This window comes from Diplotaxodon limnothrissa, linkage group LG14, assembly GCF_057381915.1.
Source record: "Diplotaxodon limnothrissa isolate DT_005_m linkage group LG14, D_limnothrissa_male_GT1.1, whole genome shotgun sequence".
Lineage (NCBI taxonomy): Eukaryota > Metazoa > Chordata > Actinopteri > Cichliformes > Cichlidae > Diplotaxodon > Diplotaxodon limnothrissa.
In genome coordinates, this window is record NC_140609.1 from 30,411,426 (window position 1) to 30,434,704 (window position 23,279).

A 23,279-nucleotide genomic window follows, 5' to 3' on the forward strand; every position below is an offset into this window, starting at 1 on the left:
CGCATTTTATTTTCGTGCTTGTTTATGGATTAGTTTAAAGTTGGTGTGAACCGCTGAATAATGTGTGACTGTTTAGTTAAAGATTACTTGCTTAGACAGCGTTACTGGCCAATCCCCAGCTCCGCTCCCACCACTGCGCTCCACCGAGCTGCCAGCTGAGCACGGCGAGCCGGAGAACAGTGTTTACTAAGCTCTGAGTCAACTGTCACATGAAACTGCTCTGTCTGCAGCGTTACACTGCGCTGCGACAGCTCGGTGTTGCGAATATGTCAGGGTAAGTGAGTTTTGTAAGAGAGTGAGGCCAAAAAGACCAAAGACGACCAACAGGCGCAAAAAAGAGTGCCAACTGGCAGTTCCGCTAAGTTAGCGGTAGCGTTAGCGTGCTACAGTGCTAGCCCAGATTTGCTTAAGATTTTTGGATGACGCGGCGGCAAATTTCGTTAACTGTTTAGTGCTGGGTTACTGGCTAATGCTGCTGCTGCTTGGCAGTGAGTGTTTCTCACTGGCGGCTTGGTAATGGGAAACAAGTTTTAGTAGAGGTTTGTGTTTTCTTTACACTGTTAGCTGAGCGATAAAGTTTAGCTAGGTGCTGTTTCGTGGTCGGTTTGTAATTACACTGTAGTTAATTAGAGGTGTTAGCTCTGTGAGGCTAGCTGTTAACGTTTTCCACAACGAACGGTTGTTAACTTGTGTAGGAAGTGTTGCCTCAGCTAATTACAGTTATAGCAACTATTTGCAAGCAGTCGGTGTCACCTATCAGTAGTGAGTGGCACCTGGATATTGTGCTTAAGTACATCTCTTCCTCTTTGACAGCAGCTGAGAGAAGATAAGGAGCAGCTAGACTCATGTCCCAAGATTTGGGTGTGAACAACTAGAGACACAATGTCTCTCCTGCTGATATCATTATTTTTAATCTTTTTGCTGGCTATTGGTGTGCTGTGTGCCATTTTCAGGTGAGGAATGTGTGGAAATTTCTACAGTACAGCGATCATTGTATGGTTTAAACTGCAAGCACTGCTTAATAGATGTTTCCTTGCTCTCCTCATTTAAAGTAGCACATTTTCCCGCTGTTCTAGGTGGCTCATATGTACCCTGGCTGTGCGATTCTTCCAAACTACCCTCAATGCTCATCTGAAGATTAAATCAGTAGGATTTTTTTCTGTCCAAGGAGTCAGTATCCAGTTTCACCCCCAGCATACTTTGGTAGGACACGTTTTTGTTTACATGACATTTGTGTAGTCGGCACATGCTAAACAACCACTCCCATGTCAATGGTTCACTTCTGAGTTTGTGTACTTTACCATCTATCAAATGTATTTTTTTTATCTTGCTGTAATTCTGTGAATGGCAGGAAATTGACAGGATATGGATTTCAAGTAAACTTCTAAACCAGGATTTACCGTAAGTAGCTTAATGTGTTGCCCAGATAGTCTGAGATAAAACAGTTAGCAGCAAATAATATCATAAGTTGTGTTTCAGGCGATACCTGGCATTCTGTGTTGGAGAAACCAGAGTCCGGTTTGACTTGCAAGCACCACTAAAACCTTTGGTGAAGCAGAGCCATGGAAAAAAGTCGGCGAAGATTTCTGTCAGCCCCAAAACGCTTCGATTCTTGTCACAAGTATGAAGGCTGGCGATAAGTTAACATTTCTTTTTATGCTTATTTGTACACAGTATCTCACTTCCTGTTTTGTATTTCCAGTTGCTGTCATTCCACATCAGCTCCATCAACGTGATGGTCCTAAACCTAGCACTGCCAGAATCTCTATGGCACATGACTGTTGCAGGTATCACCTTGTTACTTGACCACCAGAGTAAAAGGTATTATTTATTTTTGGTTTATAACTAATCTGACTGAATCAATAGTTTGTATTAGTTGTCCAAAATGAAATCCATGTTGAAAAATGTCTTTACAGGTTGGCATGGAACTTCTCGGTTGGACAACTAAGCAGTAAAGTGCTCAAAAGCAGTGAACTGGTGAGTGGAGTAACTGTCACTGAAATAGAAACAGGTGGTTGAATGTTTGTAAATGATGTGCTCTCCATTTTAGGACATATGTTTGGCTGAAGTGGCACTTAGCCTGTTGCTATCTGGAGATGTGAGTTTACCAGAGATGAAGCCAGGTTGTCTGTCCCTGAGTGTGAGGACTCTAATGGCAGAGCTGCACGAGGGGCTGTTCCTCAGTCAGCTCCAGCTTCCAGCAGTTTCCCACAAAGAGAAAGATCATGGTGCATTTGGTGAGTAACGTTTGACCTCTGAAATGGAAGCAATGATTTTTAAGTATAGTGTTTATCCATCACATTCATTTGCATTCCTTCTTTTCTCCAAATTGTAATCTATAGTACTGTGCAAAGGTCTTGAGCCACCTCTCATTTCTTTGTATGTTGCTTCCAAGGAGTGAGATTGTTGTAATTTTTCAAAGTGGTCTTGAGCAATACTTCTCCAGGCGTTCTGAAAGTATTTTAATGTTTTTTTTAATGGACATTGGCTGCTTGTTCCCTCATTTTCAGTCCAGTCCTTGTAAATGACCATTTTCAGAGGAATGTTTTTGCTGTTAAACCCCTTAACATTGATCATTCAAGCTTCTTTTTTTTTAAAGGGATGAGCCAGTGTTGTGTCTACACATTGCAGACAACTTGGCAAAGAACCAGTTTTAAACTGTATCTTTAGGCGCTTTATTTGTTCCTTTTTTTTTTTTATTGACTCTACAAAAAATGCCAAACATGACACAGTTTGGCAAACATAAAATAGTATTTTTGCACTAACAAGGTGATTCCCAGACAGTTATTAGCCAAATATAATGAATATCTGTGCCTGGTGTGCAGTGCGTCCTTAAAAAAACATCTGATGAAACTGCACAGGTGGAGGGCAAATTAAAGTGTGAAGCCTAAAAAAAAAACTGATGAACAGTCTGGACAGACACAAAGGCACATCCCCCGTCTCTACAGACCTTAATAGTATTGTCGTATCATCTTGACAGAGAACAAAACACAAAACAACTAGTGTCCAAAGAAGAGTGTTGAATGTTCTTCCAGAAGCCTGGAGAAGTATTTCTAAAGACTACTGAAAGAAATTACTAGAAAGCTTCCCTAAGTGTTCAAGCTGTTTTGAAGAATAATGGTGGCTATACCAAATATTGACCTTCAAGCTTATTACATTTGTACAGACTCTGTTTTTTCCTTATGAATTGTATTTCCACGCAAGTTTGAACCTGTTTCAATAAATCACTCTACCTATTTCCCATTTTCCTACCAAAAAAATAAAGAAATTATGAATGACCCAAGACTTTTGCACAGTACAGTTTTATCCAACCACTGCAGTTAACTTTCAGTTTATTTCATTCTATTTTTCAAGTCTGATTTGTTGTACTGTTTTGCATTCATAGTTGTACCATCACAGATGGTAAAGTCTTAATAATCTTTTTTTTTAATGATATATTTATTGAATTGGGGGGAAGAACCCTTATGAAAATCACATTTTAAAACTATCCTGCAATTAGTATTGTCAGGTGTTAGATGAATAAAGAACAGTGCCTTGGCTGTTGTACATCCACAGGACCTTCACTCTGTGCTGCCCTTCTTGTTGTTTTTTTCTGCCTTTGCATTTGCATTTGATCTTTTGCGTGTTCTAAAAGTGCCTGGACATTTTCCATCATCTGTGATATTTTTAGCTGTTCTGCTAACCAAAATGAAAACAAGGTCATATCATAGCTCTTCACTGGCCTCTGTGAGTGTTTGAAATGTCCTTAATGATAAAGTTTTACCAACACAGTCAAAGTAGGACTAAGTTATACATTCATTACAAAAACAGGAGAAAATGTTTGAAAAGCGTTTAAAGCAAGATGATTTTTTCTTCCGTTTCTTTATAGATGCACAGGTCTGTTAGGCCATTGAATCAGATGTTAAAAATAGCTTGCAGTTAAAAACACGAACATAAACATTGCACAAACAGTTGAGGCTGGTGGTTCTGTCCATGTAAATAACTACTAACATTCTCACGAGCAAAAAAGAGGAAATGACACGTAACCATAGTATGTATTTTTATAAGAAATATATTTATAGATTAGTAGAAAATAATGCATTAAAGTTGTGTTGTTAGTGATTTAACTTCTCAGTATAATCCCAGGTTGCTCTGCCTTCATATGCAAAATCAGTTGCATTATTAAGAATCCACCTCCACTCTAACAGTTATAATATTAAGTGTAGTCTTAAACAACATGCATGTTACAGAATATTTGAAATCCCGTGGAATATGCACAATGTCAGAAAGTCAACACCTGCGTTTTATTAAAGGTTGAAGTGCTAATTTTGTCTTTCTAACTATGTCATAGATTTTTAAAATTCAAATGCCAGCTTGATAGGCTTGATATTTTTGATAATTCTTTACATAACACTCTAATTTAATTACTCAAATACTATTTCCTTTTAGAGAATGAAAATGATGATTTTATCCAGACTGAGACTGTGGAACGCTTTCATCAGCTGATTCCCCACAAGGTCAATGTGGAATTTGATAACACAAACATAACCCTGTCGATGCACAGCCAGAAACGGTGAGTCACCGTTTTACATCTAGCTGCGTATATACTGTGATCACAGTTTTGCATTAGTTTACTCTTTTAAATGATCTGTTGTTTCAGATATTTTATAACCCTATTTTCTTACTTGTACAGACACCTGAACTGGACTCTAAAGTCTTTAAAGGTCTGCTACGGACGTGACAACGAGCAGCTTCCTCTTAAAAGCTTCACTCCTGAGCTGAGCTTTCCCCAGAGCAGCTTGGAGCTCCTTCTTGAGGGTAAGTGGACAGCTGGGCGCCAGACTTATTGCAGAGAGAGTTGGAAGGAGGAAGAAGTCGTGAATAACACGCTCTTTTTTTTTTTTTTTTTTTTCTGCTGGCAGATGGACTTCTGCTGTCTCAAAGTAGGCAAAGAATTCTTTGTGTGAACACAATCAAGACAACCCTGCAGGTGAGGGAAATGCTTTAAGGCCACATTGCATCGTTTTGTAAATCAGTTACTCAGACTTTCTCCCTCGTGTCTCTGTGAATTTAGGTTACATCAATTGACATCTCAGGGTCAGTCGTCGTCAACACTTGCATCATTCACTACCGTCACCAGGAGTTTTCCCATTGGCTCAATCTATTTCCATGGGAACAGCTATTCCACAGGAAGGAAGCACACAGAAAAAGGCAAGTTGTAAAAGTGAAACTCACATAGTTCGATTGCTGGATTTCTGAAATTAAAATCTTCTTAACACCTTTCACCATCTTCTCTTCATTATCCCTGTTTGTGCATCACTCATTCTCTATTGTTTTTGTCCATTACCTTACCTTGTGCGGTGTAGTCCGTTAGATTATTTGCCCACCCTCCTTTTCCTCAGGCGCCTTCCTCACCTGGATGCTCCCGTGATGATCACCACCTCTGTGTCCAACATCAATGTGTCTGTTCAGCTGGGAGACACCACACCTTTTGCTCTGGGCTTCCTCTCTGCTAATGGAGGTACTTGTTGTCATGTGAAGAGTGCATTATGTTCACAAAAGTGCCAGATGCAAAATAGTTATACAGGAATATTTATTTTAACATGCTCTTTTTTTAAAGATTTACTCATCTACACACACAAAAAAAATTGGTTAAGGTGTGTAGAATGGAAATTGGACACCTATAGAATTTTCTCAACAGTCAACTTTTCCTTGGCATGAAACTGGAAATAATCAAACCTGGTTTTTGCCACTGTCCAGGATTATTTAGCGTCTGTTTAGTCGGCATAGTTAAGGTTTTACACTTTTCCCATCTGCTGATTGCCAGACAGTGCTCAATGGTAATGATGCTCTATATAGCAGAGTCGGATGGTAAGCTCACCACCTTCATAAGATCAGGGTTGTTTTGAATTATTCCAGACAAAAATTGACCCTCCCACTAGGCCAAAGTATCCAGGAGTTTTTTGTTTTTTAAGGATTAGTACAGTTGCAACCATTAGTTTAGTTTATTGTTACCATTAGCCACTTTTACATATCTAAGAACAGCCAGAAAAATAAATAGAAGTAAAGAAGTTTAGAAAAATAACCCATAATTTTGTGTGACTTTACCTACCTGACTACCTTCAGTTATTCAGCTGAAACTCTTGTAATTCCTGTACTATAGTGGGTTAGATCATTCACCACTTCCCCTCTCTTGCACTAGCAGCAGTTGACATTGAGCCTTCTACCAGGACAACAAGCTGTTAAGAATTACCCATACAGTATGCAGTATTGCAGGTGGATTCTGCTATGTTAAACCCCAGCACTCCATCCATCCATCCATCCATCCATCTTCATCCGCTTTATCCGAGGCCGGGTCGCGGGGGCAGCAGCCTAAGCAAAGAGGCCCAGACCTCCCTCTCCCCAGCCACCTCCTCCAGCTTATCCGGGGGAATACCAAGGCGTTCCCAGGCCAGCCGAGAGATATAATCTCTCCAGCGTGTCCTGCGTCTGCCCCGGGGCCTCCTCCCGGTGGGACATGCCTGGAACACCTCACCCAGGAGGCGCCCAGGGGGCATCCTTGTCAGATGCCCGAACCACCTCAGCTGGCTCCTTTCGATGTGGAGCAGCAGCTGCTCTACTCTGAACCCCTCCCGGATGGCCGAACTTCTCACCCTATCTCTAAGGGAGAGGCCAGCCACCCTTCGGAGGAAGCTCATTTCTGCCGCTTGTATCCGCGATCTCGTTCTTTCGGTCACTACCCACAGCTCGTGGCCATAGGTGAGGGTAGGGACGTAGATCGACCGGTAAATTGAGAGCTTCGCTTTTACACTCAGCTCCCTCTTCACCACGACGGACCGGTGCAGCGTCTGCATTACTGCAGCTGCAGCCCCAATCCGTCTGTTGATCTCCGGCTCCCTTCTCCCATCACTCGCGAACAAGACCCCGAGATACTTTAACTCCTCCACTTGGGGCAGGAACTCATCCCCGACCCGGAGTGGGCACTCCACCCTTTTCCGGCTGAGAACCATGGCCTCAGATTTGGAGGTGCTGATCCTCATTCCCGCTGCTTCACACTCGGCTGCGAACCGTTCCAGTGCGAGCTGGAGGCCCTCACCCGATGAAGCCAACAGAACCACATCATCCGCAAAAATCAGAGATGAGATTCTGAGGCCACCAAAGCAAAAGCCCTCCGCCACTTGGCTGCGCCTAGAAATCCTGTCCATAAAAATTATGAACAGAACCGGAGACAAAGGGCAGCCCTGGCGGAGCCCATCACCCACCAGGAACGAGTCCGACTTATTGCCGGCAATGCGAAGCTCTTGCAACAGTTGTATAGGGATCGAATGGCCCGTAGCAATGGGCCAGACACCCCATACTCCCGCAACACCTCCCACAGGACACCCCGAGGGACACAGTCGAGTGCCTTCTCCAAGTCCACAAAACACATGTAGACTGGTTGGGCAAACTCCCATGCACCCTCAAGTATCCTCGAGAGGATAAAGAGCTGGTCCAGTGTTCCGCGACCAGGACGAAAACCGCATTGTTCCTCCTGTATCCGAGGTTCGACTAGCAGATGAACTCTCCTTTCCAGCACCCTGGCATAGACTTTCCCAGGGAGGCTGAGGAGTGTGATCCCCCTGTAGTTGGAACACACCCTCCGGTCCCCCTTCTTAAAGATGAGGACCACCACCCCGGTCTGCCAGTCCACAGGTACTGCCCCTGATCTCCACGCAACATTGCAGAGGCGTGTCAACCAGGACAGCCCTACAACGTCCAGAGCCTTCAGGAACTCGGGGCGGACCTCATCAACACCAGGGGCTCTGCCACCAAGGAGTTGTTTAACTGCCTCAGTGACCTCGCCCCCAGAAATTGGCGGGTCATTCCCCTCATCCCCAGACTCTGCTTCCTCCTTGGAAGACATGTCAGTGGGATTAAGGAGGTCCTCGAAGTATTGCTTCCACCGCCTGACAATTTTCTCAGTTGACCCCAGCACTCCTTACCTGAAAAGCTTTACTTTAATTACACTTTGTTTTTACTTTACTTTATTATGTACAAGTCTCCTCTATTCTTGAAACACATTTTCCTTCATAACCTTGTTCTATGGGTAACTGTTAGGCCAACCTCTTTCAAACATGCGTAGATTAGATAAAGTTTTTCCACAGGGCCCTTTTAAATGTTACTCATTAACTTTTTCTACTTCAAGCAGTGACACTAGAAAGAGGTCTCCTTTTATTCAGAGTCACTTGAATTGAAAAAGTACTAAAGACATGGTCTGAAAAGTGAAGCTAGTGCTTAAATGTGGCTAAATGAGTTCTTTTTAATTGCCACAAGGGGACCACTTAGAAATACTTGCTTTCTGACATCAGTAAACCTTTTCCTGATCTCTTTATGGGCACATAGTTTCAGGTCATATCGAATAAAACATGAACATCATTTTGTAAATGGTGGTATTTATTAGAATCGAAAGATTATCGTAGACATTCTCATTGGCTAATAATTTGTAATTCCCAGTTCTTAGCCAGTGTTCTAGGTTACAAGGTTGAACCTACATCTCCCTCTGTGTTTACAAAAAAGAAAGTAAAACTGTGACAGTGTTTATCTTTTATACGGTCTATGCTTAACTTACAATGTTTTTTTATCTGCACACCCTTTGTTTCTTCAGAACTGCGTCATATCCTTGACATTAAAGTTGAGAGTGAGAATCAAGAGTCCCAAAATGTGCACGAACGTGCCTCGCTGTCCTTGGACAATTTCTGGTGGAGAGTGGGTCAGGGGTCTCATATCCAGCAGGCACCCCACCCTCCTGGTAAACATGTATGGGGAGAAGCCCTAATCCTAGACTCACTCAGCCTGCAGGTAGGACTGCAGACAAACCTTTATAAACATTTGTATCTTTCTATACTGATTATTTATTAACCTTTATTTAACCAGGAAGATCCCATTGAGATTAAAAACCTCTTTTTCAAGGGAGACCTGGCCAAGATACTGATGCTTTAGCTATGAATAATAAAGTGGAAAAAATAATATAAAGCTTAAATTCTTATCAGCAACCTTCTTTGAAGTGACTTGTGACTGATATTGTTTGTTTTAAACTTGGGAAATCTTCCAATTTGTCCAACTCTAGATTATATGAGCAATGCAAAATCAGAACATGTGGTTTCAAGTTAAACTGATTTTAAGGATTTCTTCATTAATCTCTTCTCCCTCCAGGGGAGTTTGAACCGACCCCACATGAAGTCGAACAGCCAGCCTCTGAGTCTGAACGTTGAGTCCAGCCTGAAAGGGCTTCAAGTGGAGCTTTCAGAGACCTGTGCACTGTGTCTGTCTCGCTTGCTGTCTCTCATGTGTTTTCCTCGTCATCCAGAGTCACAGCTGCCAGATCTGACTCCATTGTCTCCTTGTAATGACGACACCATAAAACCTATCCCCTCCTCACAACTACACCTGCTTTTTAAAGTGGACTGCTGTCTAGAGGACGTTAATGTCTTCACGCTTTCTAATGTTGCAGGTAAGGAATGAGCATTTTTATTATAATACAGAGCTGTTTGACTGAAAAGACTGTTTTACAGCTTTTATTCCAAATGAAACTTATGTGGCAATAAAACAAATCATCACATACAACTGATAAACTTTTTCAGTGTAATTGCGTAGTAGTTTAAATCATATTAGGACATGTATGCTAAACAGGAAATTGTTTATGTGTAAAGAAAAAGGTGTATTGCTTTTCACAGTTAAAACCACATCCACTGCAAATATGGACTGAAACTGCTATTTAAACCCTACTATGTCTATGCTATGCTATGCTATCTAAGCTATGAACGGCACTTATTGACATCATAAATTTCTGCTGGCATCCACTTTTGTCACATAGTTTTTCAGTCTAAAGCATATAGAGCTAAAGGTTTCTTTACTCTGTTGGTAGGCTATCTCACAACACTGCAACATTTAGGAATTTTATTGTTTTTTCCTAGTTTTACTAGTTTTTGATTGATGTAACCTTTGGCTTTAGTAAATTGTGAGGAAATTTGTAACTTTTTTTTCAAAATCAAAATTAATCTGAATGAATTCTGTCAGTTACATCTCTTGCTTTATAAAAAAAAGAGAGAGAGAAAGAGAGAGATTTTTTTCTACTGAAGATAATATGTGGCTGCTACTATAGCTCACTTGGTTGAGCAGACAATCCATGTGCTGTTGCAGAGGTCTAGGTACAAATCCACCTTGTGCCGTTTGCGTTGTAGCTTTCCCTCTACTCTCTCTCCCAGGATACTTCCAAAAGAGACCTCCACTTTCTTCTCTTCATTGTTTTCTTTTTTGATTTGCTTCCATTTTTGCCTGTATTATTTCTTCTTTCCTGTGTAGGAGCTGTATCTCTGCGGATGGACACTGTCAGAGTCCTGACCTCTGCTGAGAGCTCTAGGGTGTCTCTGCAGGGGGTCAGCTTGTCTGTGATCAAGACAGTCACAGAGAACATGGAAGTATGTTGTCCCGCCTCTCAAACCATCAACCCTATAGTAAAACTCACCACATTAACGCTGTGGTACCACATCACCACCCACACCATACAGGTAACCACATTTGTTGAATTGAATTTATCTGGACTAAATAAATTTCCATCTCAGCATGCTAGCGGTATTTATTTCAGAGTGTATTAATATGTTGATTTCTTTAATTAGGTTCAATGTGAAGAGGATCTTACTGTCGAATGGACGCCACCAGACCACATGGTCCTATATCAGCACATGACTGAAGGTCAGGCGTGTTGGTTAATGCTGTGTGGAGAGAAAGGAGAGGAAAAGCCAGTTAAACCAGTGAACACTGAAGCTGCCTCAGGTCAGAACAGAGGCCTGTGTTTGCGTGTTGAACTGGGCTATACTCGTTTAACTGCTCATGTTACTGATCAGAACTACATTCTGCTGCACATGGATGCACTCTCTCTCTCAAAGCAAGGCAGTTCTATGCATATGCGCTCTCCCTCAGTGATCTTCAACTTTGATGGCAACAATATAGTCTCTTTTAATGGCCTAGATGTGGAGACACATGCAGATCTGACTGAAATGCAGCTGCACAGAGACACTTTCCCCTTCCTCACCACTCCTCATAACCGTGTCTGGGTATTGACATGTCCTTCCTTATCTATGGAGTTCCCCTACCAGTACAATTTCTCAAACACATTTGACAAAGCTATTAGTGTGCAGAAGTGGCTAAAAAGTCTCCATCAGTCCCCAACCCAGGCCTCCGCAACCCAACGTCTGCCGCCTGACCTCATCTTCAAAATTAGCCAGTTCTCATTTGTCTTCCTGGACGATGTCTTCGAAATCAAGCTGCGAGACAACTATGAACTGATGAAGGATGAAAGTAAAGAGAGTGCAAAACGTCTGCAGCTTCTGGATAAGAAGGTGGCAGATCTCCGCAAGCAACATGGAGAACTTCTCCCGGCTAGAAAGATAGAAGAGCTGTATAGTTCACTGGAGAAAAAGCATATAGAGATCTACATCCAGCGTTCACGCCGCCTCTATGCAAACACACCCATGAGGAAGTCGCTGCTGACCTGGACTGTTTCAGACTTACAACTTGTCGTCATTGCTGATCAGTCCCTTCATGGCCCCGACAGAGTGAGAGAACAGTTGAGGGACATTGATGGGATCAGTCCCTTCCCCAGAGATGGGCTCCCTCTGGTCGTCCAATGGTGCCGTGCAGTCAAGTTTAAACTAGCTGCATTTTTGGGTAAGAGCACCTTTATATGCCCATTTAAGGCAAAAAACAAAGGATTTTTTTCAAAGTTTTTTTTATTGTTACTAGTATTTACTAGAGTATTAAAGTAGTAAAGTATTTACTACTTTTGCTTTGTACCAGTGAGAATTCGGGACTACCCTCGCTACCTGTTTGAGATCCGTGACTGGGAGCTGTCGGGGCGTCTGATTGGCACAGAGCAAGATGGACAGCTGAGAGGTCGGCGCAAACAGACTGTCCCCCTTGGACCACCGTGGGGAGATGTAACAGTCCACAGGAATATGCCACCACTCAAGTTCTACTATGACTTCAAATGTGAGTTATGAGTATAATGTTGGTCAGTGTCCCAAAATCCTGTCTAGATATGCAGAAGAATCTGCTATAATCCTATGACTATGACCAATAAGTGATTTAAAAGTTCAACTGTTTAGACTAAAACTGATGAAGCAGAAGACTGAATTTTCAGGAGTAAATGAGGAGAGAAATGTGTCCTTGTCCTTGAACATACAAAACTAGAACTCTTCTAAAAAAGAAAAGTGTACACTTTTCTTTTTAAAGTATTCGACTACTCAGTGATTATGACTGAATTCGAATTGAATTGAATGTTTCACACAGGAATTGTTACATGTTTTTTTTCCCCAGCCAACATCTCTCTGTACACTATTGTTTGGGGGCCATGTTGGGACCCTGCCTGGACTTTGATTGGCCAGTCAGTTGACCTTCTGACCAAACCCACAGCTGATCCCTCGCCTCTTCTGGCCTGGTGGGACAAAAGTCGTCTCCTTCTGCACGGGCGCTGGGTCATGGACATTGATCAGGCCAATCTTCATCAGCTGGCTACAGAGGTAAAACATTGTTTTTTCTTAGTATTTATGTTTACCCGTGACAGGTTATTATCAATATCAGTTTATTTTTATGTTTTTGGCAGCTTTCTCCATTTTGTTTAAAGTAATTCTTATGTTTTGACACTGTTAGCAATGCCATGATAACCAGTTTACAAACTGTGGGGCAGGAGCCACTGAAGCTGTGGCACAGGTAGCCTGGCAAAAATATAAAGTATATTTTATAAATACTTTACTTTAGATTTAAGATGAACAACATATTTTTTAGGGAAAACAAAACAAGAGTTTTCTGATGATATTGCACTGCCATTTGGTTAAGTTTATTCATGTTGGGTTCTTTATATTTTTAATAAAAACTGAGGGGTGTTTTTGACTGTTGAGGTAGAACATGCTAGAGAATGTCTGAGAACCACTGTGCTAAGCAAAATTAGTAACAGGTTAATTTGTTATGATTCTTACAGGATCCCTATAATACCACGGAAAATTTGCACTGGGAGTGGAATAAGCTGAACTTTGACTGGAACCCCGGCCAGTTTGCTTTTAAAGGAGACTTGGATGTAAATGTCAGGACCGCGTCAAAGTAAGTGGAAGCAATAAAAGCAGTGTTTGCAGAGAAACATTCAGTATTAATAAGTATCTTTTTCCAGGTATGATGATATCTGTTTTCTACACCTACCCAACCTGTGTATGACCCTTGATCTCCAATGGCTTTGCCATGGCAATCCCCATGACCACCATGCTGTAATGCTCTGCTGTGCGGAGAACATTGCAGACGTGACCTCAGGACAGCCTCACGACTCTTACAGAGCGTTTCGCTCTGAGAATCTCAACCTCTCCATCACCATGGACCTTAACCAGCATTGTGGCACAGGTTTGTCAAACTGTATTCAATCATCGTTCTATGTAAACTAAATTTACAAACACTTACAAACCAGTGTTTTATGTCTATTTTACTTTTGTGAGTTAAAGGTTTTGTTCTTTTTTTTTCTTTGTAGACACTTATCAGCCCAGAATCCTCCTGTACAGCAGCACACTGCGCTGGATGCAAAATTTCTGGGCCACCTGGACAAGCGTATCTCGGCCAATCTGCAGAGGCAAGCTCTTCCATAGCCTCAAGCCAATTCGCAAGAAGCTTGGTCAGCACTACAAGCAGATGTCCTACACAGCTGCCTTTCCACAACTACAAGTAGGTTTTGTTTTGTTTTTTCAGTGTGTGCAACAGCAGCAGTCTCAGGGTCAAAGTTTGCATTTTTCCCATCAAATATGCCTCAGTTTGTAACTGTTCATTATATTAGTGTTTTTCTTGATTATTGCACATTTTATATATTGTGTACCCTTTAGGTGCATTATTGGGCCTCCTTTGCCCAGCAGAGAGGTATCCAACTGGAGTGCAACAAAGGCCACGTCTTCACTCGGGGCACACAAAGACTTATTCCACAGGGTAAAAGCAATTTACTTACAGATGTGCTGGATGCACAACATCACATAAAGTACTCTTCATTAGTTTACATGTGTGCGCTTTTGTGTGTTTGTGTGGTGTCTCAGCTGGCACTGTGATGAGGAGGCTGATCTCTGAGTGGAATGTGACTCAGATGGTTAGTGAGCTCTCACAGGTGACAGTCCACCTGATGGCCTCCACCTGGGATGAGACTGCTGACCACCAGATCAACACTCAAGTGAAGAAGACTCACCTGCTCAGCCTGTCATCCCTTAGCTACCAACGACAGAGCAATCGCATGGAGGAGGTAGCAGCCAGAGCCTAAGGGCTGGAGTTTAAATGTATTTTTCACTGCGACTGCATGAATAATTAATGTCCTTATCTGTATCTTCTTTGTCAGGAGGTGAACACAAAGGATGAAACAAATGCCTCTTATACTCACAAATTGCGTCTGGTGGATCTACGTGCTTCCTGGACAACTACAAACAGAAACATAGCCTTTGGGCTATATGATGGCTACAAAAAGGCATCTGTACTGAAAAGAAATCTCTCCACTGAAGCTTTGAAAGGTCTGAGAATCGACACACAACTGCAGACAAAGAAGCTCAAACGCTCTCCTACCACCTACTCCCCCACCACAGCTCCTACCATACCAGTTGTTGCTTCTGTCAACCGATCAGAAAAAAGTCAAAATGAAGGTAAGGAAGTCACCTGACTAACAAAAAGGCCACGGTTTTAGGCTTTAACATCTATTAACTGATTGCTTTTCCACTTATCTTTCAGGCACATCGATGCTTCAGAAGTTGATTGAGGAGACAGACAAGTTTGTGGTGTTTTCAGAAGAGGATTCAGGTGTCAGCGACCAGCTGTGTGGCATTGCAGCCTGTCAGACTGATGATGTATATAACCGCAACTGGTTTATTGAGTTGGTCAACTGTCAGGTAACTGCAGTAATAACAGCAGTTATATTTCAATAATTTGCCACTTTTCTTCACCCATCATATGATGTTCATGTAGATTGTCACTATTTTTACTTGAAAACTAATCTGTCAAATTTGGATTAATTGATGCAGATTGATTGTCAGGTGTTTATCTTTCAATCATCCTTTGCGTTACTTAGATGATGTTGCGTGGCACAGAGACTGCCGGCTGTGTACTGGTGTCTGCAGCAAAGGCTCAACTGCTGCAGTGTGAGCATCACCCTGCCTGGTATAACGACACCTTGAAGCAGAAGACCACCTGGACCTGTCTGCTGGATGGTATGCAGTATTTTGCCACCATGGAGCCCAACCCATCTGAACAAGAGGACCGACAGTTGTGGCTGGAGGTAGGCTAAGCTCTCACGGGGTCAACTAACCCAGTCGTAGAATTAGGGCTGCAAAGATTCATCGAGTAATTTGAAAAATTTGATTATAAAAGATTCTCGACACAAATTCTCTGCTTCAATATTTTGTTTAATGCACAGCTCTGTTGCGCACCGATGTGATAAACGATATAAACACGAGCAAGGCCTGCAGCAGAAATCTCTTTAGAAAACTCTGATGTGAAGAAAAGCAAACTTTGCTCCAACCACTGCTGTTTGTTTAATACAGTGAAAAATCTGTAGAAAGCCTCCCTTAAAGCCAGTGACCTAAGGGTCGTTAGGTTGGGCAATTATTTATTATTAATATTAATTAATGTCTACACAATCTCAAAGTCTGTTTTCAGCAGCACAAAAACTTGCCTCCTATTAATGCCAGAAAGCCTTCCAAGAGAACAGAGTAAAGGTTTTAGATTGCATATATCTTATTTTATTTGACTTTGTACTTGAGATTATTATATATTTTTTGCATTTAAGAAAATGTTTTCTTTCAAGAATTAAATTTGTATTTGGCACGTACAAAAAGTTTAAGGGTTTAGCTGTTGTTTACAGATGTTGTCTGCAGTTAAACTTTAAAACATTGGTTTTCATTTAGAAATTGCAATGACAGGTCATTCTGAGTGCCATGAAGTTGTACTGTTATGACACTGTATTTAAAAAGATGACACAAGTAACTGATTAGCTGCTTTATTTTAAGTCATTTCAGTTGTTTTTGCTGCAAAATGAGAAAGTGAGAAATTGACAAAGGGCAGTCTTTGCTGACTGAATAAAGAAATTTGAAAGGCTGTAATTGACATATTTGATGTTTTATAGACTAAACATTTTGTTAGAGAAAAGAATTACCACAGTATTAAACAAGATTTACAATAACTGTCTGTTGTTGTTTTTTAACTAAACAGCTTTGTCATAATAGCTTTGAGTTTTTTATTTATTTATTTATTTTAGGTGAAAAACATTGAGGAGCACCGGCAGCGTAACCTGGACTCGGTGCTGGAGCTGATGGAGAGTGGCCAGGCTGTGGGAGGAATGGTTAGCACTACAACAGGTGTGGCCTTTACTGCAGGACACTGAACACACAGTAACTACAGCTGTAAAAATCAATAAATAAAAAACATGACTGAGTGCATGGATGTTTACATTTATACACTGAGAAAAACCCTTTTACTGTCAAGTCTTCTGGCATATTTATATTTTTGTTCAGAGCTAAAATGGGTATTGTAGTTATTGATTGATTCAAATATTGTTTGATCTTTGATTGCAGATTGGAACCAGCCCGCACAGGTGAACGAGTCTCAGCAGGTTCAGCGTATCATCTCGCGCTGTAGTTGCCGGATGCACTACATCAGTTACAGTCACGACATCAACCCAGAGCTGGCCACTCAGATTAAGCCTCCAGAGCTGAGGAACAACCATGAGAAGGAAGACCTGCTGAAGAAACAGGCTGGTATATGTGACCACCAACAGACCACATATCTTTAAGCATGAGTGCTAATTTTCTAATAAGAGAGTGATTTTTCATTTTTCATTTTTTTCAGGTGCTGTGGACACCTTCACTCTCATTCATCATGATCTTGAGATATCCACTAACCCAGTTCAGTATGCTATGATTCTGGACATTGTCAACAACCTGCTCTTACACGTGGAGCCCAGACGCAAGGTGGGCTAGAGACGCAACAGCTAGCTCATAATTCCCATGGCCTAATAAATGTTTTAGCTTTTGCTGACTGTGTTTCTTCTGTGTGGTGATTCTGTAGGAGCACAGTGAGAAAAAGCAGCGAGTGCGTTTCCAGCTGGAGATTTCCAGTAACCCCGAGGAGCAGCGCAGCAGCATCTTGCATCTTCAGGAGGCCGTTAGGCAACACCTTGCTCAAATTAGACGCCTTGAGAAACAGATTTATTCAAACATCAGGGTAAGCGTGTAATTTAAAGTTAAGTGTAAAAGCCCAGAAGTTACTCACAGCTGACTGTGTTTTTAATTGTCTTTAAGTCCATAAAATTAGTCCTTTGTGACCATCAGTGTAGTTGTTTTACATATCCCAAAGGTCTTGTTAGAGTCAAACAGTAAACCTGAATTGTTACTCTTAATCTTTAAGCACGTGAGGTAATTTTACACATCAGTAAAACTGCATGCTTTATACATTGAAGTGTGAACAGTTTTTTTTTGCATAGAATATTACGTTAGTAGCAGTTGTGTCTTCAAGTTTGAAAATAAAGACTATCTGGGTCTGTGGAACTCCTAATCATCTCTGCTTAACCCATTAAAAGCAAAGCACACTGCAATATCTGAGTAACTCGAACACTGGATTTTTATAGCAGCTTGCACCATGTTGGACATGTGACACTGTATTAGTGGAGTGCAGTGCCTGGGTCTTTTAAGTCAATGAAACACTTTGTTTCTTCTTCATCTTGCAGGCGCAATCTGAGGAACTGGGTTGCGATGAACTGAACGAGATTAATGCACGATTGCAGCACCAGCTGAACCAGGAGAAGAATGACATGCAGATGAAGAGTGAAGAGCTCAACATCCTCATCAGGTCTTATGTCAGCACTGATTTGCATCCAGGATAGAGCAGAGATGGCGAAAATTTAAAAAAACAAAAATGTATCTGTTTTCCAGATGTTTTAAGGATTTCCAGCTGCAGCGGGCAAATAAGCTGGAGTTACGTAAACCTCCCGAGGATGTGAGTGTAGTGAGGAGAACAGAGATCTACTTTGCACAGGCCCGCTGGTGTTTGACAGAAGAGGACGGACAGCTCGGTATCGCTGAGCTGGAGCTGCAGAGATTTATGTACAGCAAGGTGAGCAGATGCTGATAATCCATCCAGAGCTTGGAGACATTCCATCTGCCTCTCACCACAGCCCACAAATTCACAGGCTTTAGTTCCTTAGTGCATTTTAAAAACTGGATAAGAGGTTAACAGATGTTATTTGATATTCTCCTGCTGATAAGATCACTGAGTGATAACCACTTTGAAAAATGTCTCCTTGCAGCTGAACAAGTCTGATGATACAGCAGAGCATCTTTTGGAGCTTGGGTGGTTCACAATGAACAACCTGCTACCGAACGCAGCGTACAAGGTAAATAACTTCATCGGAATATTCAGATTAGGCCGAATAGCTTATTTTCACTTGCTTTACATTTATTTACTTTGCTTTTTGGTTGCTGAAGCTTTGAGACTAGCCAGTCCTCTCTTCTACAAACCACTTTGCATTGTGTCACTTTACAACCAAGCACAATGTGACATACATGTAGGGCTGCCACGATTAGTCGACTAGTCACGATTACGTCGACTATCAAAATCGTCGACGACTGATTTAATAGTCGACGCGTCGTTTGAAGCTTTGTAAGATCCCAAAAGCAGGAATAAGTAGCAGGATTTAAGAGTGTAATAACGGACTGAAACAGAAGATGGCAGCACTGCATGTACAAGGATGCCAGCTGCCGTTAAAACCCGAAGAAGAAGAAACTGTGTCCCAGAATTCATAGCGCGGCCCAGCGCAGTTGTCAACAATGGCGGCAGCTAGTTAGTTTTAATATTACTCTTATTATTCTTTCTGGGTCACAAAATAAACGTTTAACATATTTTCAGGCGAGAATGTAGCTGTGTAAACCTCAAATATCTGCTCAGTTTATCAAGACACCACATATTTTCAAAAGCGCTCCGACGTTTTCGGAGACGTCTGTTACCCACTAGCTCGATAGCTAGCCGGGGGCTAGGTCACTAGCGCCGTGAGAACACCGGACTCCCGGCAGATCGTTTTCAAACCCACCGCCCTACTCAGGTTAAACATATACAAGTCACTTAGATAACTTAAAAATGTTATTGTTTGGCTTTTTTCAGTATTTTATTTGTTCCTGAGTAAATCGGCTGAGTTTATTAAACTCCACCGAAACAATCTGCACATTTCATTAAAATGTAATAAACTATCATCTTGTCTTTATTTTTAGTTAGCACAAACACTTAAAGCTGTAAGCTAATGATAGTTATATAAGAGCAGATGCTGCTGGTGCAATAAGCTGTACTTTTACGTTCAATGGATGATGATCTGATTAGTCGACTAATCGCAAAAATAATCGGTGACTAGTCGACTATCAAAATAATCGTTTGTGGCAGCCCTACATACATGGCAGACATCAATTTGATAACTAACTTATTTGTGCCTGGTTTCCTCTGTGCAGCGTTTGAGGGTATGTATACAGCTGGAACAGTGAAGAGAAGTTTCATATTGTGCATGTGCACCTGAGTCATAGACGCATGTTTGAGCCATTAGTTCACTCAACCTTACAGTGTCTGCCTTCTTTCCTGTGTTCATTTCATCAATGAAACATGGTGTTTGTGTCTTTTTCAAACTCAATCTCAGTAGAGCTTTTTCAAATCAAATCACTTTTGTGTGTGTGTGTGCATGCGTGCGCGTGCATGCATGCGTTTGAATCTAATTCTCTCATCTCTTTTAGGTCGTACTTCGTCCACAGAGTAACTGCCAGTCTGGACGCCAGTTTGCTTTGCGGATCTTCAGCAAAGTGCGCCCCCCTGTGGGAGGAATCTCTGTGAAGGAACACTTTGAGGTGAGAATGAAGACTCTAAAACACTTTTATGGTGCTTGATTTAATGTTTTTTCTAACACTATTTTGTTTTCATCATCAGGTGAATGTGGTGCCTCTCACCATCCAGCTGATGTACCAGTTCTTCAAACGAATGATGGGGTTTTTCTTCCCGGGGAGAAATGTTGAAGAGGAGGAGGTCACAGATGAAGAAGACAAATTTAGGCTGGTTACTACTGGTATGCTTTTATCAACAGCTGTAATATAACCGTAGCACTTCATCTCCAGACTCTCTGTGTGATCATCAGCCTGAAATTTATACTGCCTAAATGATCAATAGTTTCCATTTTCTCTACCAGACTTGCAGTGTCAAGTTGCTTTTCTGTTATGTCATCCCTCTGAGCTCTATGTAGAGCCTCAGCCACTTTGAATATGACCTTGATGTGAGACTCGGTGGGAGTATAAAGTGTAGAGTCACCCAGAGGCCAGAGAGCTTATTCTAATATTGTCCGTGATACAGGTATCCCTGTCAAACCTCGGCCATTGTCAGAGGACACCATGGGTGCTATGGGTCCCAGCAAAGGTGTCACCCAGGGACTGAACCGCACTGCTGGGGTTAGAAGGTCATTCAGGAAGGCTCCAGAGGTAGAGATGCTGTTTTATGTGTGCTAAAATGTATAGAACTTTATTTTAAGGCAGAGTAAGTAGACTTTATATTTTGTCACTCAGCATCCTGTCGATGACATTGATAAGATGAAAGAGCGAGCTGCAATGAACAACTCATTCATCTACATCAAGATTCCACAAGTGCCTCTCTGTGTCAGCTATAAGGTGGGTTTCTGTGCATAACAGCTGCTACATACCTCTACAGTAAGATTCAGTACCCATTTATTCATTGGTTTAAATGCAAAGATCAACAAAAATCATCCATACAAAATATGTTTGACTAAGCATTGTTTAACTGCCAAATATTAGATATTAGAATATAACTAACTTTGTCACCAGGTGAAAATCTTTCTGTTTTTCAGAAACAAAACAACCAATTTTTAACCTCTGACCCAAGCTTGTGTTTGAGATGCATTTTGAGATCGTTGGATCATACATATAAAAACATTCATCTTTAAACGGATAGTAATTTTTTTTAAAAATGCATCTCCTCGTGTGAGGAGAAGAGGGTTATTTCACAGCTTAATACAATAAAGCATTAACAAAGCATTAACAAAGCATAAAGCACTGCTTCATTCTGTTCAATATCAATAAAATGGAGAAAAGCCTAAATGTGATGTCCTCATATGAGCACAGAGGGTCTCACCTTGCACTGGGCCTTAGGTTGGCCCTCAGTTCTGTCTGAAACCATCTTAAAGCCAATCCTCCTTTTAAGCCAACTTTACACTGATAGGCTGCTTACAAACACAAGGTTTGAACAGCAGATGGGTGGTGGCTCATAGCCAGATCTGTGCGACATCATTTAAGAGCTACAATATATTTAAAAGCTTTTGGCTCACAGGTACCCACGTTTGGATTGGTTCCATTTTAAACAGTTAACAGGTGAATCTTCAAAGAAATCTGTGGCTCAAAAAAGATTGTACTGAGCTATGAATGCATCCGACAAACACCCAGAGGTTGTTAGTAAGCATACCATGTTTTCTTTACATAGTTTGCAAACAAACAAACAAAAAAAATAGAGAATTTCTACGTTACACACCAAATCTTTAACCAGCATAGTTTTTTAAACATAGATATAAGAAAATTGAAGCTCAGCTTTAGTACCATTCATTTCCTGCATTGCCCAACCTTGTCATATTACATACAGTGATTGTTTGTGCAAACACTGACATTATTATTTAAAATGCTGACAATGAATATCCATTAAGAGAACAGATCCCCTTTAATCTTGTGTTTGCCTGTGAAATGTTCGTCTCTCTCAGGGTGAAAAGAACAGTGTCGACTGGAAGGACTTGAATCTGGTTCTCCCTTGCTTGGAGTACCATAACAATACATGGACATGGCTCGACTTTGCCATGGCTGTTAAAAGAGACAGCCGAAAAGCACTTGTAGCACAGGTACATTAACGTTCTTATCTCTTCATTAAAGGACAGGCAGATCTTTGATATTTTTAAACTTGTCTTTTTTGCTCCTTGCTGCTCAGATGATAAAAGAGAAACTGCGTCTGAAGCCAGCTTCGGGCTCAGACTTGAGGGGGAAGGCATCTGAAGGGAAGGCGGACAACAGCCTGCAGCAGCAGGAAGAAGATGAGAAAGCACGACTCCTCATCGGTCTCAGCACTGCAGACAAGAGCTCCGGCAAGAAGAGTATATTCAGACGACATAAGTGACGCCTGGAATTGAGTGGATAGTCGTCTACAGCAGCTGCAGGGAAAAAGTAAAGAGCATCACTCCTGCTTTGTGAATCAGGATGAAAAAGGGGGCACGATGGAATATTTCAAGTGGATTTAGGAAATATCTTACTGTATCACATGAGCCTGCTGATCTTTCTTTTTTTCTTTTCTTTTTTTTCAGTTAACTCCTGTTGTGTCTTAGGTTTGAATCTCAAGCAGCTCCAGGATAACTGGAGTGCCATTTTGACCAAATATAAATTATTCTGTTTATTTGTGTGCCATTTAAAAACTTCACTCTGGTGTCATTAACTGCAACCTTTGGAAAGAACGACCGCTTTGGTTGCACTGAATGTAGCGAGGAAGGTTTACAGTATGTAGCTGGCACTTCACTGTTACTGTTTCCTCTGCTGAAAATCCCAGACCGACATGCTACTTCCTGCGGGCTCAGGAACACGGTGCACTCTGCTTGAAGAAATGACACTTAACTGAAGCACCTGTCACTTGTTTAAAACAAAAAAACAAATCTGATCATAGAATATGTTTTATCATTTAAAGCTTAAAGAAACTGATTGTGGCTGTATGACTGTCGCTGACAGGAAGGCCTTTATCCCCATATAAAATGCTATTTTATATTTTCCATGTTGAATGGTGGCCTGCTTCCTCTCAGTTCACTGTTTTTCTGTACCTCACCTCAGTGCAATATGACAGGAAAAGAGCAACAAAAACATGGTGATGTGTGGTAAAATGTGGCACTTGGTGTGTGTGACAGTATTGTGGCAAAAAAAGAATGCGTGCTGCACCTAACTGCTGAGTGTGTTTTGTAATTTGAACACTAAAGCACTTTTATGCAAAGTATTTTGATATTTTTGTAACCGCGGTTGTTTTCCGTTGAAATGTTGCTAAATCCTGATGTTTGTCACATTTCTGATCAGCCCTGAGTATTTCAATTAAAAGGATCGTATCATGGCCCATTTGTGTCAGCTTATCTCTCAATAAGTGTTATTAGTGTGTGTGCTCGTGTGTGTGTGTTTGGTCTGTTGATCTTCACAGATCTGACAGCTGTAACT

General features: G+C 41.4%; 1 protein-coding gene across 4 annotated transcripts; it reads left to right on the plus strand.

Moving 5' to 3' along the window:
• The first annotated feature begins 162 nt into the window (after positions 1-162).
• On the plus strand, positions 163-23,175 carry LOC146619120 (bridge-like lipid transfer protein family member 2). 4 transcript variants are annotated; one of them, XM_085370553.1, is made up of 40 exons: positions 163-274; positions 814-953; positions 1,077-1,203; positions 1,352-1,401; positions 1,480-1,621; positions 1,703-1,821; positions 1,917-1,977; positions 2,051-2,237; positions 4,429-4,552; positions 4,673-4,797; positions 4,902-4,969; positions 5,054-5,190; positions 5,382-5,500; positions 8,624-8,817; positions 9,172-9,469; positions 10,321-10,526; positions 10,635-11,685; positions 11,815-12,006; positions 12,334-12,536; positions 12,995-13,113; positions 13,181-13,404; positions 13,529-13,719; positions 13,875-13,974; positions 14,079-14,278; positions 14,372-14,669; positions 14,755-14,912; positions 15,092-15,298; positions 16,277-16,376; positions 16,593-16,775; positions 16,867-16,988; positions 17,086-17,241; positions 17,744-17,865; positions 17,949-18,129; positions 18,323-18,409; positions 19,788-19,898; positions 19,978-20,113; positions 20,395-20,519; positions 20,604-20,705; positions 21,803-21,937; positions 22,024-23,175. In XM_085370553.1, exons 2-40 carry the CDS (start codon positions 883-885, stop codon positions 22,207-22,209), a joined length of 6,717 nt encoding a protein of 2,238 aa, XP_085226679.1. In that variant the 5' UTR covers positions 163-274; positions 814-882; the 3' UTR covers positions 22,210-23,175. The 4 variants fall into 4 exon arrangements, with proteins under 4 accessions (XP_085226679.1, XP_085226678.1, XP_085226680.1 ...); XM_085370552.1 differs by having other exon boundaries at positions 817-953; XM_085370554.1 differs by lacking the exon at positions 163-274 and adding an exon at positions 497-539.
• Positions 23,176-23,279: the final 104 nt, after the last annotated feature.

What these genes read in the sequence shown, in the direction of transcription:
- LOC146619120 (XM_085370553.1), top strand. Translation starts at nt 883, where the DNA reads ATGTCTCTCCTGCTGATATCATTATTTTTAATCTTTTTGCTGGCTATT. An exon ending in TAGACTCACTCAGCCTGCAG is followed by an intron (nt 8,818 to 9,171) that starts GTAGGACTGCAG and finishes TTCTCCCTCCAG; the next exon opens with GGGAGTTTGAACCGACCCCA. An exon ending in GAAAAGCACTTGTAGCACAG is followed by an intron (nt 21,938 to 22,023) that starts GTACATTAACGT and finishes CTTGCTGCTCAG; the next exon opens with ATGATAAAAGAGAAACTGCG.